We start from the raw sequence: 19,328 nt of genomic DNA on the forward strand, positions 1-19,328 counted from the left end.
AATCGCCCAAACACTCAAGAGAGAGAATAGAAAATCTATATGTATGTGTAAATTGAAGGACGTCATTAACAGTGTTCTGGAGCTCTATGACGCCGTTGTTGTTGCTGAAGAAGGCGAAGCTCACCGTCGATTTGATCTCTGTTTCCTACGGCTGTAGTCACGGCGATTGAAGGATGATAGTGACGTCGATGAAGAAACGACGATGATCCGAGATCAGTGATGATTTCCTGGCAGAATTTGAGAAGACGACCTAAGTGACGGCGACGAAGCGGAAGACGGCGTCAGGCGATGGTGGAGGAGTAGAGAGGTGTGTTGGTTGTTGATCCGTTTTCTAGGAGGCGATGAAGACTTCGACGATGGCGAGGACCTGAGATCGTGGGCTTCACAGATCTAAGATCAACGATGAGCGGAGTGGAGCCGACGATGTCATCTACGACATTGGTCCCCGGAGAAAAATAGAAGATGAGGCGAACCATTAGAGTGGAGCGTGAACCACTGGTGCACGAAGGTGACTAGAGAGAGATGTAAAGAGATAGTGAGTGAAACTGGTTTTGAAAGTTGAATGGAATGAGGTGTTTTTAAATATACGAGGGTAATTTAGCTAATGTGGAGAAGTATGTCTTTATGATCTAATAATTTGGGGTAATTTTATTTTCACACAGCTAAATATCTCACTCTACATTTAATACACACACCAACTAAATTTAAATGTTGTAATTTTACTCCATGCACAATCTTTTTTGTCAAAAATATCATTTTCTTTAACATTGAAACCTTAAACCAATATTCATTCTCTAGATCAAGTTCCATTATATGCAATACAGAAAGTAGGAAAATACAACTTAAAGCCTCTACATCCATAAACTGCAGTATTGACCATAATAAGCATGTGTCATGGGGTGATGCCTCATTAGGCACTTCAATAGCATATAAGCAAGAAAATGAGTCTACTAACAAAACAAACACAATCGCCATAAACAAAGTAGTTACGATGAAATAATGCTTTTTAGAAAACAAAACAAATACACCACTTAATCATAGGAAAATTCCCACTCAATTGGTTAGTATTGAGATCAAGAGATTGTAATGAACTCAGATTTTCAAAATTGTAATAGCGGCAACAATAGCGATGGGCGGTGGCAAAGGTTAGGATTAAGAAATTAGGATTTTGGTGGAGAAGATAAGCATACTTTGATAATTTTATTTTAGGACAAAACTATAATAAAAAAATAAATCATTAAATGTGTGCATAGAGGTAAGTAGGTCTGTGGAAATAAAATTTCCCAATAATTTCGTGCTTGATCCTTGGACAAAAGAAACCTATTTCTTATAACATAAATACTTGAGAGCTCGAAACTCCTTAGGCTCGAATGCCTCGAATTCAAAACGACGTCGTTTTGATTTTTTTTTCCTCTCCTCTTTAATCTGTGAAACGAAACAGAGTGAGGAAGAGAGAAAGAAAGAGAAAAGAGAAGAAAGAGAGAGAAAGAGAGAAATGAATAAACGAAAGAGAGAAATGAAACAGAACTTCCTCTTCTACTCCGTCGCTTCCATCGCTTATTTCTCTTCTACTCTGTCGCCACCATGTGTGTGTGTGTGTTTTATCGATTTGGCTTCCAGATCTGTATGTGTGTAGGGGGTTTGATTTGTTGATGATGATGTGTTGATGATGATGGTACTGTGTTAATGATGATTTGTTGGTTATTGATGACGATAATTCTGTGTCGATGATGATGTTGGTCCTGCTTGGTGTAATTGTTAAAACAGATTATAGATTATAACTTAACAGATTATAGATTATGACTTTAATCAGAAGCTGTTAATCTGTTTGGTATAGCTGTTGGATTACAGATTTAAGTTGCTGAATAGTGTTTGTTAAATAAGCTGTGAATAACTTTTTCAATTAACTTTTATTTTTTATTATTTACTACTTGTCTACATTTTTCATAAAAAATAATAATAATATTTTATAGTCCAGTTGAGTTTTTTTTTTTCTATTTTTAAAAAAATAAAAAATAAAAAAAAATCTAAGAGTATAACCGTGAATTAACATGTCCACAGTAGAAACTGATAATCAGAAGCAAGGGGTGAGCAGCTTCTCAGAATCAGCATTTTTGACTTAAAATAAGTTGTTAGAATCAGAAGCTATTTGAAATAAGTTTAATCAAATCATCCAAAATAACTTTTTAAAAACCAAAAGCCATAAGTTGCTCAAAAAAACCCCACCAAACACCCCCGTTGTCTTTTTTTTTTTTTTTCCTTCTTCTTTTTTCTTTTTTCTTCTTTATTCTCTTCTGTGATAATGATGTGTTGAGTTGGAAATGATGAAGAAAAAATGGGGAAAAAAAAAAAAAACCCAAAACAATGTCGTTTTGGGATTTCAAACCACTCGAATTATGAAAAATTCGAGCTACCTAACGGAATTGTTCTTATAATTTTTTTAGTTTTGGTATGAATGACTTATCTTTGACTGGATCGGAAAATGACTCATCCTGACCGAGGTTAGTGTTATTTTAAAATCATAGAAGAATTTTTTGTAATTTTATTAAACTTTCAGGGTAATCAATGTAATTTACTCAAAATATACCGGACAATAAAAATGCATGACCACTTCGATGTATTCGCCCCTCCTGGTTTTCCCTGTACGCATAGGAACTCCAGGAAGGCGCCTCTTTTCTCTCTATAGAACGAACCCTAACCCCCTCTCTCTCTCTCATTGCTGGATTTCTCTCTCAATTCTTCGTTCTCTATACATACGTTTGTTTAATTTCAATAACGAGAGGGAATTGAAGGATATGCGTTGTTGTTGTTGTTGTTGCTATTCCAATTTTGGGTTGGATTGATTTCAATGGCAGCGATGGGCGGTGGTGGTTCAGCAGGAGGAGGCGAGAAGAAGACGGTGGTGGTGGTTGGAGGGGGTGTTGCAGGATCCCTTTTGGCTAGACACCTTCAAGACCATGCCAATGTCGTCCTTATGGATTCGTAAGCTTGATTTTATTTTTTATTTATCTCTCTCTCTCTTCTCTGTTTTGATTAGAGCCGTTTTTTATGGAAAAAACAAAACCCAAAAAGGAATTGAGATGAATCTGCACCAATTGTTGGTTTTCCTTGGCAATTTTGTATTTGGAAATCTATAAAATGGTTTGTTAGTTGAATTATCAAGGAATGTGATTGGATTACACTGTCATTTGAGTTGTGACCTCATGTTTATGTCTCATTTTTTGTTTTTCTCAAAAAATCGGAGTTATCATGTTTTTTTTCAATGATGAAAATGGTGGTTGGTGGTGGCAATTTGGAGCTGTACAAGGAGGTTTTGGGAAAAAATTTAATTTGATTATACATGCCCTAAATAGTGCTCCATAAAGTAAAATAATAATGAGAGGATTTAGACCGCATGGTGCCTCTGATTTTAAGATCAAAGATAGCAAAATCACCGTACAAGAGCTTGTTGATTCATGAGTGTGTCATGAAGTCATAGGTTTTGCAGCAATAATGAATACGGAAATAAAGCATGGTGAGCAAATACTGGCCTTTTGATTGGGTAGATTTAAAACTTTTGAAGAATGAGTATGCAGATGTTGAGATATATATTTTGATAGAGAAATTTGATGGGTAAGCGAAGTGTTGAGTTCAAACAGAATTGATGGGAATATGGACAGTCACATGTTGACTAGATATCATTCTAGCAAACAAAAGAACATCAAATACACAAGAAAGATAAAACTAAATATTATTGAACTCAATCGTCTCTAATGGAGGTTTACAACACCGTATAATAAACTAATCCCAAAACTTGCAGAACATAAAAAAAATACAAAAAATGTGTTGTCGTTGTCATTTGTTACGAAAAATTCTTGTATAGTCAGTTGTTGCTTGTTTTATATATTTACTTTTTGGTCCACACACCTCCGCCGGGGGGGGGGCTACTTTCAATAGTGCAACTTTTTGGTTTCTTTATATGTTACTCGGTATACATGTAGAGGCATGCAACTGTGGTTGATCTTAACAAGATTTTGCCTTTGAAAAAGTTGACATTATATGATTTTATAAAATTCACTTTTTATTTTCACTTCAGATATTATTTGTCATGTTTTCTTTATTTTGATTCTTCAAAAATGATGACAACAGGAAGGAGTATTTTGAGCTCCCTTGGGCGAGCTTGAGATCAATGGTTGAACCGTTGTTTGCAGAAAGATCACTTATTAATCACTCTGAATACCTTCCAAATGCACGTGTTGTTGTGTCTACTGCGATTGATATCACTGAAAGTGAAGTATTGACAGAAAAAGGCGATTTGATTACATATGATTATCTTGTAATTGCCACGGGTCATGTTGATATTGGGGCCCTTGCTAGAAATGATAAACTTTGTTTCTACCAAGCAGGTAAATATTAGCTTGATATCCATTCGATACACCAAATTAAAATTTCTCGGGTAAATTACACTAACCTATCTTGAAGTTTGGAGAAAATACATTGAGCTCCACAAATTTGATATAATCACATTGGATTCTCTTGAAGTTTTAATTCACACTACATGTAGCTTTCCTTTTCATCAGGAATTCGTTAGTTGTATGGATGGAAAATTGATATTGTCATTTCTTTTATACTGAAATGTGTAGTTTCCCTTTGTTTATCCACGTGTCTACAAACTATCTGCGTTATTTCCGATTGTTTTAAAACCTTGCTAAAAGGGAGGTTCGTGTGATTATGCCAAACATGTGGAGTTTATTGTATTTTTTCTAAACCTCATGTGCGGTTAGTGTAATTTACCCAAATTTCTAATTGTCTACTGGAAAATAATTTTATTCTTGGGATACCAATTGATTGAAGCATAAGTTTTCTTTGAATGATAATAATCTGAATTTTGTAGTCACATGTCGTAATGATACAGGTCCCCAAACTAGAACTAAGAAGCTCAGTCAGTATGAAACAGGTATATGCAATCAACTCTTTATTAACTTATAATCATTGGAGACTAAAAGTTATTTATAATAGAGTTATTGAATATTATGGTTCTATGATTATGACTAAAGAGAAGACTTGCTTAAAATACAATAAACCCCACAAGTTTGGCATTATTTTATTGGGCTCCATTAAAGTTTTAATTCACATAATACTTAGCCCCTTTCACTAGTAATTCGTTAGTTATATGAATAAAAAAATGATGTCATCTCTTTTACATTGAAATGTATATTTTGTTTTGTTTATCTTTATGTCAATATTTGCATTATTTATGGTCCCTTTAACCTTATTAAAAGGGATGTTGGCGTAATTATGTCAAAACTGTGGGCAAGGTTGTTAAAATCGGGATCCTAAGTAGGATCGGTGAGTGGGTTTGGTGGATCGGATCGTAGGATCAGATCGAGGATCGTAAGATCCTACTTTCTATTAAAAAAAAGATAAAAATAAAAATAAAAATGATACATATTAAAAATAAGGTGAAAAATTATAAAATCTACGATCCTACTTGCGATCCTATCTGCGATCCTATCTACGATCCTATCTACGATCCTATACAATCCCATACGATCCTACATGATCCCATGCGATCCTACACGATCTTGTTATAACATCGATCCTACAACGATCTGGATTGTTTTGGCAAAGTAGGATCGTATACGATCCGGATCGCGATTTTAACAGCCATGACTGTGGGACTTGCTGTATTTTCTCCAAACCTTAGGGGAGGTTAATATAATTTACCTAGAATATAAATAGGTGAGGCAAGCATATTTCTGAAATCAATTTTTTGTTTTTTTAATAAAAAAAATGTATTTTATCTAATTGGGTAAATATCACAAATCTTCCCTAAGATTTGCCAAAAAGTCACATAACCACCCCATGTTTCTTAATTGATCACTAATCTGTCTTGCCCTGACCTTTGGTTGACATCAAGGAGAGAGGAGTAATGTGGTAATTTAAAATAATTTATGAAAAAATAGAGATAATAACACCTAAACAGGGTACAACCTTTGGGTTATCAAAAGTGAACAAGTAAAAGTTGTATAAGAAATCACAACCACCCCACCACCTTCTTGATTGCTACAACCCCCATTCTCAACCCCTTTCTTTGTCTATCCAATCCAACTAATGCCACTACTATTGCCACCTCATAGTGTCACTGAACTATTGTTGTTGCCACTGGTAGCTAACTTCACCATAGTCACTATCGCCGGACCAATAGCGATCTATGACCGTCAATCTCTCTCAACAACTATTTGCATCCTATTCCCTCGCTCAATGTAAGTCAGATACACTAATATACATATATATGTATATAAACGTAATTGTATATGCATATATAAATACCAAGAACTATTTTGTGCAATTATAACATGAAACAAAGTATTCTCTCATATAATACCAAGAAATATTCTCGGGGGTTTGCATGTCAATTTGGCTAAGTGCTCTCATTAAAATGAGAAAGTTGGATAATTTGGGCATTGTGTTGATGCCTTGCCCACTTCATATCTAGGAATGTCCAAGGGTTATTGTTTAGAGCCAAAACTATACAGAATGGCATGGTGAAGAGATTTGAGAGGAAGCTTGCTAACCTAGAAGAGGATGTATTTATCTAAAGGGGTTAGATTGACTTGATCAAGAGTACTCTTGAACTTACCCACTTACCCTACGTCCATTTCACTATTCCTTGTTTAGTAGTGGAGGTTGGAGAGGTTGATAAGGGACTTTATTAGGGGATGAGTGGAGGTTGGAGAGGTTGATAAGGGACTTTATTAGGGGATGAGTTTAAGTACCATTTGGTGACTATTAAGGATAGTGTGCTCACCCATTTAGAAGGGAGGCTTAAGGGTTCGTACGATGGAGGTGTTCAAAAAAGCCCTATCAAGTGGCTTTGGAGGTTTACTTTGGAGCACGAAAGGTTGTAGAGTAAGGTAATGGAAGAGAAGTGTGGGAGAGGTTGGGGTAACTAGTCCACTATGGGTTTCGTGGGAAGGGGTCATGATGATGCGAGATGAATTTGTTAAAAGAATCTTTTCAAGGCAGGAAATGGGTAGTTCAAAAAAAAAAAAAAAAAAAGTTAGGAAATGGGGGAAGAAGAGGTTTTGGTTTGATCCACGATATGTCCATAGATCTTTGAGAGAGGTTTTCGATATCTTGTTCACTTGGCTATTGACACTAATGTGTTCGTGATGGATTATTTGTAGCTAATTGATAGTGGTTTGGTGTGCTCACCTGTAGAGGGCATTGGAGGAATGAGAACTTTAATCTATGGAGACTTTTGTTGGCTTATTTACGATTTGGTGGTGATTCGTGGGAGAGATTATGATGTTAAAGGATAGAAGGTATCTAAGAGCGGTGTTTTCAATTTGCTCATTTACCAAAGACTTGTGTGATGGAGGTGATTGTTTTGGTGCTTGGTGGGGTATGTGTGAAAACAAGGCTCTACTTAAGATTGTCTTCTTTGCTTGGAGAATTCTTCATAAGGTCATTTTGATTATCGACGACCTTAAGAGACTTCAGGTAATTATTGTCAGAATTTATGTATTATTGATTGATATATAGATGTGTTGTGTTTATTACAATTACAAGGATTCCTATTATATAGGAGTGTGTTTGGGAGTAGGTGGAGAGTAGGTGAAGTGGAGGTGGTAGTGGTGTAGTGGGTTAGGTTTAGTGGAGGTGGAGGTGGTAGTGGTCTAGTGGGTTAGGTTTAGTGGAGTAGGTGAGGTGGTAGTGGTGGTAGGTTTATGGTAAATGCTAACAGCCCCCCGCAAACTCAAGGAGGATAGAAACTAACCAACTTGAGTTTGAAGAGAGGAACAAAACAAGAAAATACATAAAAATAAAAAAGGATAAGAGACACTGTATGGTCGTGTCAGACCATTGGTGAAGACACTGTATGGGGGTGTCATAACCATGTAGAGGACACTGTATGGGGGTGTCATAACCATGTAGAGGACACTGTATGGTGGTGTCATAACGGTGTAGAGGACACTGGATGACGGTGTCAGACCGATGTAGAAGACAGTTTATGGGGTCATGTCGGACCGTTGTAGAAGACAGTTTATGGGGTCATGTCGGACCGTTGTAGCAGACAATGCTGTGACAGTTGTTGTGACAGTTTACAGAGTCTTGCTGGACCCTTGTAGAAACTAACCGGAATCAATGTCGGGACAGTTTACAGAGTCTTGTCGGACCCATAAAGGAGCTAACCGGAATCAATGTCGGAACAGTTTACAGAGTCTTGTCGGACCCCTGAAGGAGCTAACCGGAATCAATGTCGGGACAGTTTACAGAGTCTTGTCGGACCCAGAAAAAGTCGCACCCTCAAAAGGTGTGCCCAATCTGTTAAAAGGCGTGCCATCAAAAAGCGTGCCCAATCCATAAAAAGGCGTGCCATCAAAAGGCGTGCCCACTTTATCAAAAGATGTGCCATGAAAAGGCGTGCCAGTTTGTCGGGCGTCAAGAGGCGCGCGATACGCGTGGCTGCCTTGGTTATTTAACCAAGACGAAGGCTGAGGCTGAGGCATACCATTCTGAAGCCTCTGAAACCAACCCGTCTCTGAAAAACTCTGCCTCTTCGGAGAGAGATAATCTGTAACACTCTGTTGCCCAGAAAGATGGCCTCTTCTTCCCGGAGTCTGCTCACTCTCTTTCCCGACCTGAACGAGTCAACAAGAGAGATAACTGGTGCGGTGGCCAGTGAACCTCAACCAAACACCGCTGGTTTTGCTCCGTTGAACTTTCCGATGCGGTCTGTGGAGCAAAAAATGGCAGGGCAAACAGATATTGAAGCCAATCAATATACACTGAAGTCATGTGTGGAAACCATGACGGCGGTTACAAATTTGTCGAACCGGCTGCAGAGTAGGACAAATGAGGTGCAGCATTTAAACGGCCAACTGGCTCTGCTCCAGCGCATGTATAAGGATGCGCGAGCAGAGATAAGTGTGCTGAAGGCGGAAAACAAGGAGCTGAAGCGGAAGGCTACCGTGATGTTCCGATTTGGAGGTCCACCATATGCTGTAGTGGAGGAGCAGGGTGGAGTGAACGTGCTCGGTGGAGTGGGAAACACGGAGGCAACACCGTCAAGGACCGCCCAGGACGGAGGCAAAAAGAAGAGACCCGCGGAATAGGCGAAGAAGTGAGATTGGTGGGTGGCCGCCTGCAGAAAAGAAAACAAATCGTTGGGTGTTTGTTTGTTGTTGTTGTTGTTGTTTTTTTTTTTTTTTTTTTTTGTGTGTAAAATTGTGATCGGGGTTGATCCCTGATATGAATAAAATATGGTTTGGTGTGCAAAGCTATATGGTATGAATGGAATTGGAAAAAAGATTAAAAATAATGTGAAAAAATAAAGAAAGAAATAATAAAAATATATTGTTTGTTTGTTGTTGTTGTTGTTGTTGTTGTTTTTTTTTTTTTTTTTTTTAAATATAATATAATATAATAAAAAGAGATATATATATATATATATATATAAAATAAAGAAAGTGGGGAACAAGTGTGTATCAAGAGCACCAATCGGCCAGATCCAGATCCAGATCCAGAACAGGGGGAACAAGGGGAAAGTGATGAAAGTGGGTGCAAAGCCAACCATGAAGAAGTGGAGCCTTGGGAATGGGATGAGGTTGACTGCAAGTTGTCGGAGATCAGAGTTGAGCTGACCAGGAAACCGAAGGCAACAAGTGACACCACTCATGGTGGTTCTGTTCTTAGATCCCTGAGCAGAAGCTAGAGCCGCAGAGCAAAGAAGTAAGAGGAAGACGAGTGATCCGAATTTGCACATTTCGCCGGCAAATTTCGCCGGAAAATACTCAACAGCTCTGAAACTTGAGGCGATCTCCGGTGAATTTTCAGGTTCAGTGAGATGAGAAGAAGCTTTGAAGAAGCAGTCCTTTCCAGATGGCAGACCCACGAAGCAGCAGCAGCACCTCCAATACCCACAGCCACAGATGCAGATGCAGTGCAAGAATCCGATTTCCTTAAGGTAACCTTGCAAGAAGACAAAAAATGTGCATCATCAAAGAGGTGCAAATCCGATGATTACTCTAGACATGGACATGAAGATGAGAATCTGATTCTTCATTTTCAATGGGCTTTGAAGATGACGATGAAGAAGCTTTGGCACTTTTCCCAGCTGTAGAGAGAGAGAAGATTTGGACAATGATGGGAAGGTATGTGTAGAAAATAAGCGGAATAGATTGAGGTCCGGCGGGCGGCTAAGGTGAGGTTGCCGCCCGCCGGGGAAGCGAAAAATATTAGGTTCTAAACCTGCTCTGATACCATGTAAGAATTTATGTATTATTGATTGATATATAGATGTGTTGTGTTTATTACAATTACAAGGATTCCTATTATATAGGAGTGTGTTTGGGAGTAGGTGGAGAGTAGGTGAAGTGGAGGTGGTAGTGGTGTAGTGGGTTAGGTTTAGTGGAGGTGGAGGTGGTAGTGGTGTAGTGGGTTAGGTTTAGTGGAGTAGGTGAGGTGGTAGTGGTGGTAGGTTTATGGTAAATGCTAACAATTATTGATTAGTGTTGTATGTATAAGCATGTTGGAAGAGTTAACAACATACTTTTTCACTTTCTAGTGGCTAGTGAACTTTGGAGCTTGATTTGTTCTCTAAAAAACCTAGCCCCTTGCATACCTTCCAACTCAATAAGTTAGGCCGCTTGCTTATTCGCCCTATTTTTCAAAGTCCTGGGTTTCCAAATCTGCAAGTCATGGTGCGGGTTGTTTATGCTAGAAATGGATCAGCCTACCCTAATCGAAATTTTTTGTGGTTACTTAGGTTACGCTGTATTCAATTGGGAGTGTTGTTGAAATGCTAGAGTTCCTGTTGTTCTAAGAAGCTGGCAAAGAAGGCATGGTCGACTGCATCCTTGCATGTCTTATGGATGGTATGAAGGGAATATAATTGGAGATCACTTAATGGTATTGCGTTTTCTATTGTTGCTTTGAAAAAATCTTTACTTTTTTGTTGGGATAATTGGTGTTAAGTCCTATTAAATGATTTCATAGACAATAAGTGCCATGAAATTCTAAGAAGCACGGATATGGACACGACACGATCACGCGGACACGTAAATTCTCAAAAAATACAGGACATGACACGTTGGGGACACGTTCAAAACATATATATTTTTTATATTTTTATTATATGTATATTTTTAAATATTTAATATGTATTTTATGTCAAATATTTAATTTTATCAAATTTATCAACCTTAGATATGCTATTTTAGCAAAAGAATTAAAAATTTTAATTTGTTTTGAAAAAAATAGTACTCAGGGTGTCCCCAACGTGTTCCTAGCGTGTCCTCAATGTGTCACTCGTGTGTCCTCAGTTTGTCTCAATGTGTCCGTAGCGTGTCCATGGTGTCCCAGCATGTCCGACACATGTCTGGAGCATGTCCGTGTCCGACATGTGTCGAACACCTGTACGGGACCTTCGGAGAGGTGTCCGTGTTTCATAGGTGAAATTGTTTTAAGTTATATAATCCTAGCTTTTAAGATGTCTGTGAGTTGAAGTTTTGTTATTAAATTTATTTATTTTTATTTCATTTTTACCCTTGTTGTAAGAAGTAAGCTTATGGCACTCAAAACTCCATCCATATGTTGTTTCCTTTCCAGTGGTTAATTTTTTTAAAACCTTAAAATGTCATAATTTTCATTATAAACATTCCATTTTAATGAAACTACAGTGTGTTTGGTTTGAGTTTTTTTTATTAAGTTTTTTGAAAATTGAGTTTTTTGGTTTTCGTATTTTTTTGTTTTTAGTGAATATTTTTAAAATTTTAAACATTTTTTTTTACTTTTTTAGATGTACCTTACTTAGATGTATTTAAAAAGTAAAAAATTTGTGAAAAAATATTTTAAAAAATTAATAAATACATAAAAATATAAAAAAATGTACTGAATTCTCGTTTTTTTTTTTTTGTATTTTTGGTATTTAGTGAATTTTTAAAAGGTTTTTTTCACAAATTTTTTACTTTTTAGGTATATTTATGTTAGGTATGTCTAAAAAGTAAAACAAAAAAATTGTTTAAATATTAAAAAAATCTAGTAAAAACAAAAAAATACGGAAAACAAGAAAGTAGAATTTTCTGAAAAGTGTTTTTGGAAAAATGGAACCAAGCAAAGTGAATTTTTGGAACATATTCATCGAGATCAATCAAACAATATCTATATTGAATATGAGATTATGCGCCCAAAAAAAAAAAAAAGAAATTGTGAAATTTTACGGTTGAAACGGGTGTGAAATTCTTTTTGATGGTAGGTAGGTTTGGGTGAGAAATGGTCCTTTATTGCCGATAAACTTACCCTGACCTTTGGTATTGGTAAGCATTCCCTTGTTGGGCTCTATTTGGTCTTTCCAGTCTCGTTCCCTTTACTTGCTTCACAGTTCCAAAATCATAAAATTTCACAGTTTTCAGTTTGAAACTGTGAAATCTCTATTTTCAAAGGTGAGAAATTTCTCAGTTTTTTTTGAAACTATGAAATTTCCTAATTTCAAAATGTGAATTTGTTTCATTGACGAAGATCAATCAACAGTTGGATGTTAAAGGCTTCAAGTTTTGTTAACCTATTGCCAATAAACTTTGCCAAGGCAATGTTGGCAGTGTTTGTGAATAACCAATAAGAACAGAAAAACTGTGAACCTATATCAAAAACATGTATCCATATATATACATATCCTTCAAACAAATGTAGATGATGCTATTGTAATGAAATTTCTGTTCATTCTTCACCTTCGCCTTCGCCTTCCTTCACCTGAACTATTTGGTTTTCACTACTCACCCTCCTTAAGCTCAAGCTGCCAATGAACTTTGCCAAGGCAATGGTGGCAGTGTTTGTGGATGACCAATAGGAACAGAAAAGGTGTGAACCTATGGCAAACACTTGTATCCAAATATATACATATCCTTCAAACAAAGACAAATGGTGTTAATCTAATGAAATTCTACTAAGTCAATAAAAAGTAAAATCTTGGTCAATCCTTCATCTCACTCACCTCCATCTCCTCCAATTTTGATCCTTTAGTAAACACTTCCGATGCAACCCTTGTGTCATCATCTTAACCTTTGCAATAAAATCTTCACATATGGCCAAATTTGATGAATTTTTCAGTTTTGCCTCCCTCTTTTCCATCTACCACTTCACCATTGCACTCAATTTTTGTTTGTTCTTTGCCTTCACTTGAACTATGTCCAACGGTTTGGTCTTTGCTACTGCTGCGATGAGTTTTTCACAGTTTCCAGAGATTGGTGGAGCCGCCAATGAGGCGTTTGAGCAACGATTGGTTTGGTTTAAATTCAGTAGATGATGACGGGTGAGATTGATGAGATTGGGTCAAAGATAGTTGAAGGAGTTGTACTGCGAAGCAATGGATTTGACTAAGCTATGTTAACCACAGATTGTTTTTCCACATGTGCATTTTTAGTTTGGGATGTTTTGGTCATTTGTTTAGGATTGGAACCTCATGGGTCAATATAATATAAATACATAATGTTGTATAAGTCTAATAGATGGGGCTTCTCATTAAGAATTATTTTTTTAAATTAAAAAAGAAAAGAAAAGAGAGAACCTGTCTTTCCTTAGTTTTGTTTGTGCAGTTTATAGGTGATAAGTATATGCTAGGGGATGTATAACATATTGGTTTTGGATTTTTTTGATCTAGGTTCACCATTTTAAGGTGTTTTTGGTAATAAAATTTTGCTTGTAAAAAAATCACAGAGAAATAAAACATTTTAGAGTTAATGAGTTTTTGCAGCAATGGTGAGGTGATGGTGGTGGCATGTTAGATAAGAGCGTTTCAATAGGGTGAATAGGACAAGGTAGTGGGGGCAGTGGCGGTAACTATGTGACTGTTGGTGATCCTAGTAATGGATGAAGAGTTAAATACAAAAAATAAATACAAAAAATACACAACAAAGAGAGAGAGAGAGAGAGAGAGGGGTAGTGGTGGCAGCGATGGAGATCTTGTATTTGTGGGGAAGGTGATTTGTTAGAGAGAAAACATAGAAAAGTGGTGTCTGGAGAGAGACAGAGGGCCAAGTGAGGTGGTGGTGTGATTGTGGAAAGTGTTGCAAAATGGAGTTTGAGTTGGTGGTTTGTGGATGAGGAAAGAGTTATGGGTTAGAGAAATAAAGTAGACAGAGCGCAAGGAGAGAGATAGAGATGGTTGTGGTAATGGTTGTGGCAGAGGAAGTGGATGTGGGTACCTACGAAGCACCGACACGTCCCTAGGGCTTGCGTATGGGTGTCGGATACGGACACGCATCAGACACGCTGTGGACACGTGTTTGACACTCTCTAACGTGTCCTCTTTTTTTTTTGAATTTTTCTAGTCGGACACCCGGTGACACTTTCCGGACACACTCGAGGTGGATCGAAGAACCCTAACCTGTTGGAGAAAGAGAGAAAGAGATCGAGGCAGAGATCGATTGAAGGAAGAAGCCCTAACCTGTTCAAAAGAGATCAATCGAAGAAGCCCTAACCTGAGGTATTCTTCTTCGTCTTCTCTGTTCTGCTTCCTTCTCTTCGTCTTCTCTGTCCTCGTCTTCTCTGTTCTTCTTCTTCTCTAGTTCTTCTCTTCTCCTCTTCGTTTTCTTTTTCTCCTCCTCCCTTTTCTGTTTCGTCTCTCTCCCCTCCCTTTTCTATTCTTCCTCTTTCTAACTTCACCCCCCTTTTACTTCTCTTTTTCCCCCCCATTTCTCTCTCTTCTTTTATTTCCTAATTTCCTCTCTCTCCCTCTCCTCCCATTTTTTTTATCCTTATTTTTGTTAAACCTAAAATTCATAAAATAAATTATTTTTATTTAAAAAAAAATCAATTTTCATTAAAAAAATGTAAGAAATGTGTTTATTAATTTTATTATTATTGTAATTGTATAGTAACTAATGAATTTTTTTATTTTTTTTTAAATTTTGGACATATAATAAATAAATAAAATTATATATATTAAAAGTGTCCCTTATTTTTTGAAAATTTGTGTGTCCGCTTGTGTGTGTTGTGTCCCGTGTCCGTGTCCGTGTCCTGTACGTGCATCATAGGTGGGTACGGTTTAGAGAAGAGAAAGAGAAGAGGGTTACATTATATGGGTTTATCATTTCTTATGTTGATGCCAAATGTATCTTTACCTTTTTAAATGTAAATATTATTTTTATGGTAAGAAGTTCGTATCAACATTTTATTTAGTCAGCTGAGTCAACTCTTGACAGAACATGTATTCTGTTTGAGAGGACTAACGGCAAGGGAGGTTAGTGGTCATCTGTGAAAGAAGGGCTGGTTATACGACTTCTTGGCGAACCTCTGGAGGTTAATGAAATTAACACAATCTAACTCAAGTTATAAGAAACTCCTAATCTCATTTTCTATTTATAATAGATTGATGTTAATTGTAATTCCTATGTGGTATGTGTGCGGGTATATGTGCCTTGTTTTTAATTCGAAAAATGGATATATAATATGTAATAGACATGTATTATTCATTACAGGACATTGTTTCCCCCCAAAAAAATAGTTAATTACTATAAACTATCGAGTTATAAATAAATTAATGAAGTGTCAACTATACATAGAGATGGAACTTAGAAAATCAAATAGCAAGTATAGTTGTTTCGTAAATGCATGGTTTGGCTAATTTCTGGCCTTACATCTGGCCCATGCATTTTAATAAGAATTTTGAATCTCGTGTGGATAATAATATTTTACTTGGGCTGTCAACTGGTGTTCTTTTCAATCCATTACTTATCTGGTAACATTTTAAGGTTTGATCATATAAACAAGAAAAAAAAGATAAAAATCTTACAAATCCAATTCATGTAATTTGAATTGAGGAGTCAAAGAATAAACAACTAATTCTGCTAGCACTTTTGGACCAATTAACTATTGAAAAGGGTGATCTGTTGTTATATGCTGAGTGTTTGATCTCAATCAACTAAGCCACACCTTTTCAGAAAGTCTTTCTTCATTTCATCTTGTCTCCACAAAAACTATCAAAAGTCTCCATTTTTCTGTATTACTTACTGTAACATATTAGCCTCTTCTGAATAAACTTGCTGCTGTGTTGTCCTATCGTGCCTCAAGTTCAATCTTATTTTTCGTGCTGCAGAGAATGAAAGGATTAAGTCTTCTAATTCAATATTAATAGTTGGAGGGGGACCCACTGGTGTAGAGCTTGCTGGTGAAATTGCTGTTGATTTTCCTGACAAGAAGGTGACACTAGTGCATCGGGGATCAAGGTTGTTGGAGTTCATTGGACCTAAGGCTGGCAAAAAAGCAATGGACTGGTTGATATCAAAGAAAGTTGAAGTCATCTTGGGGCAATTTATTAATAATGAATTAGATGGTGTTTATGAAACATCTAGTGGAGAAACTATCAAAACTGATTGCTATTATGATTGCACGGGTAAGCCAATGGGCTCATCGTGGCTTAAGCAGACTGTTTTGAAAAATAGCTTGGATATTCATGGCAGGTTAATGGTTGATGCAAACTTGAGGGTGAAGGGTCACAAGAATATCTTTGGTATTGGAGATATTACCGATATTCCTGTAAGTTTATCCATTCTTCTTTTAGCTCCATTTATCATCTTTTCCAAATGTTTGAGAGTGGAGGTTCTTTATTATTTTCTAGAGTCATAAATCTGGACTATGGTCACCCTCTCACATAGACTGAACAGATTTGGTCAGGATGCAAAATTGGGTTAAACTTCAACATTAATTTGTTGATCCAACCAGTCCAGTGCCAATAATAAAAGGGCTCACATTTTAGCCTCCATGATTTCATAGATTAATTATGTACTATGTATTCTGTATTTTTTTCCAAAAATATATATATATATATATATATTTAAATCTTTCTCCAAGATATGATGTGGTTCCTAGGTTGATAGAGAATTGTTGTAAAATATTACTATTTTTTGTTATATTTTTATAATATTTTAGATATGTATGAAACGTTGTTTTTATTGGATTAATTGTTGAGTTACATAGATCCTGTAGATATTGGTCAATTGTTAGTCTATAGCTCAATCACCATTTCTTAGGTGGAATATTTACTTCTACAAGAACCCTCAAAGAAAAAGAAAAAAGCTCACTTTATGACTGTCTAGCATCTTTAGTTATGCGTACCAGCCCACAAGAAAGCATTTAAGAAGCACAAACACTTCTATGGGGGAGGCATGTTGAGGGGGACACATACATCGACACTATGTAGACACTCGTAAAAGTATGTCCAATATTTTTTCAACGTGTTTTAATTAAAATTTTAAATAACCTCAGACATTTTGGACACATCTCGAACTCTTTGAACGCAACATTTGTGAAGAATTCTTCATAGCAACTATGTTTTGCATTATTCAAAATTCAATTTGTGCACTTTAAATATGTTTTGAAGCTTTGTAGATGAATACATCACGTTTATTTTAATGTTCTGCAATTATTTTGCATTCTTTAGAATGTAATTGTTACGTGAATAATATTTTTCTGCTTAAATTATGGAATATATAGCTTTTAAGTATAATTAGTGTTATGTTGCTTTTTTTTTTTCTTCATTACTTTAGAAAAAACTCTAGTTTGACATACAATAAATTTATAAAAATTTGGTGTGTCCCAGGTGTATCGTATCCTATATTTTTTGAAAATTGGCGTGCCGTGCCCTTGTTGTATCATGTGTCCGTGTTTGTGCTACTTAAGAAAGAATCCATTATACTGGATTTCTAGCTTTTGTCCATTTTGTCGAATCACTCCTCTTTAGAAATTGTGTCTTTGGAAGATGGCATTTAAGAACTTAAATTGTTAGCATTTTTATCTGTACAAGGAGCTATGGGGTATTTTAACGGTTTGGTAATATTTTCCAGGAGAGACACCAAGCATGAGATTATGGTTGAAGTGCCACCTGTAAAACCCTAATTTCCAAAAAGAAAAATGCTGAACTTGTGATTGTGTTAGCATCTTCATTTATGATACCAACTCATAAGAACTCATCTGTTATGTTAAAGGTCCAACTATTTTCTGTTGCATTTAGCCATACTTGTGTTTAGCAAAATATATGTTTCGGCTAGAAATTGAATTTGTAGTGTTTTCTATTAGAATTCAGAAGCACTAAGCATGCCATTTTGTTCGGATGTGTCAACACGAACACTTTCCTACTTTCGTAATTTTGGAGGGTGGGGTGTAACCGTGTAAATAAGTTTCAATTTGGGGGATTTTGCATGTGTATGATGTTGGAGAGCTTAATATGCATTATTGGGGCTATTTAACAACTTAAGCTATTGGGTTCAAGTCTCTGTTTGCATTTGTATCTTCACATGGAATACGGGATCCCACATGAGAGAGGGTATTGGAGAGCTCGATATACATTGTTGGGGTAAAAGTAACACACAATTTTATTATGTGTAATTAAGTTCGTGTTTGTAATTTTTATTATTTGTTATGGAGGACATTTTGTAGTCACACCACAAGCAATGAATATTGTTATGTATTATTCAGGAAATCAAGCAAGGGTATTTGGCACAAAGGCATGCAATGGTGGCTGCCAAGAACTTGAAGTTGTTGATGACAGGAGGAGAAGAGAGTGGAATGGCTACTTACAGGGCTGCCTGGCCATTAGCATTTGTTTCACTTGGTAGAAATGATGCAGTGGCACAAATCCTCTTTATAACAATGATTGGATACATTCCTGGTATGATCAAATCCAGGGACTTGTTTGTGGGGAAGACAAGGAAGCAACTTGGCCTCACATCTGATCTTCCTTTAGGGCTAGAAGGCGATCGATGATTTGTATTCATTCATTCTTTTTTTTTTTTTTTATTCTTTTTCTTTTTAACCTTTTTTGTTTTATTGATGTAATTATAAGTATCTTTACTTGTTATAAAATGTCTCCTGTTGGGGCCTTTCGGATGTTTTATTTATTTATATTTATAGATGAATTACACTAACCTTCTTTTAAGCTTGAAAAAAAATATATAAGTCTCACAAGTTTGACATAATTTTAATGATATCTCTTTTCTAGTAAGCGTAAAACAGATGTGACTACTGTAAACATACAACATGCATAATCAAAAGTAGGATTGAAGTATCATTTTTCATTTATAATACTAACCAATTGATTGAAAATTTAAATCTCAGAAAAGCTCAGTGTAATTATGTCAAGCTTGTAGGATTTGTTGTATTATTTTTAAATTTTTTTTAAGAGAGGTTAGTATAATTTGCCTCCTTTTTTAATTTTTTTGGTCGATTGGTATGTTGAGACACTTCACAAATATTATGAAATGAGCTGTGGAAGTTTATATGTATTTGTAAAAAATAAATATTAGTATGAATGTACTAATTCTTTTGCTTTAACTTGTGATTTTAAGAAA

At 36.1% G+C, this 19,328-nt stretch overlaps 1 protein-coding gene across 3 annotated transcripts; it reads left to right on the forward strand.

Annotated features, from left to right (window-relative positions):
• Positions 1–2,603: 2,603 nt before the first annotated feature.
• On the forward strand, positions 2,604–18,860 carry LOC114257634 (uncharacterized). Of its 3 annotated transcripts, none has more exons than XM_028197414.2 (5): positions 2,610–2,982; positions 4,129–4,385; positions 4,874–4,936; positions 16,079–16,518; positions 18,457–18,860. In XM_028197414.2, exons 1-5 carry the CDS (start codon positions 2,849–2,851, stop codon positions 18,742–18,744), a joined length of 1,182 nt encoding a protein of 393 aa, XP_028053215.2. In that variant the 5' UTR covers positions 2,610–2,848; the 3' UTR covers positions 18,745–18,860. The 3 variants fall into 3 exon arrangements, with proteins under 3 accessions (XP_028053230.2, XP_028053215.2, XP_028053223.2); XM_028197422.2 differs by having other exon boundaries at positions 4,895–4,936; XM_028197429.2 differs by lacking the exon at positions 4,874–4,936 and having other exon boundaries at positions 2,604–2,982.
• Positions 18,861–19,328: the final 468 nt, after the last annotated feature.

The sequence above is a fragment of the Camellia sinensis genome, unplaced genomic scaffold, assembly GCF_055761805.1.
Source record: "Camellia sinensis isolate YWXY unplaced genomic scaffold, ASM5576180v1 Unanchor47, whole genome shotgun sequence".
Classification (NCBI taxonomy): domain Eukaryota; kingdom Viridiplantae; phylum Streptophyta; class Magnoliopsida; order Ericales; family Theaceae; genus Camellia; species Camellia sinensis.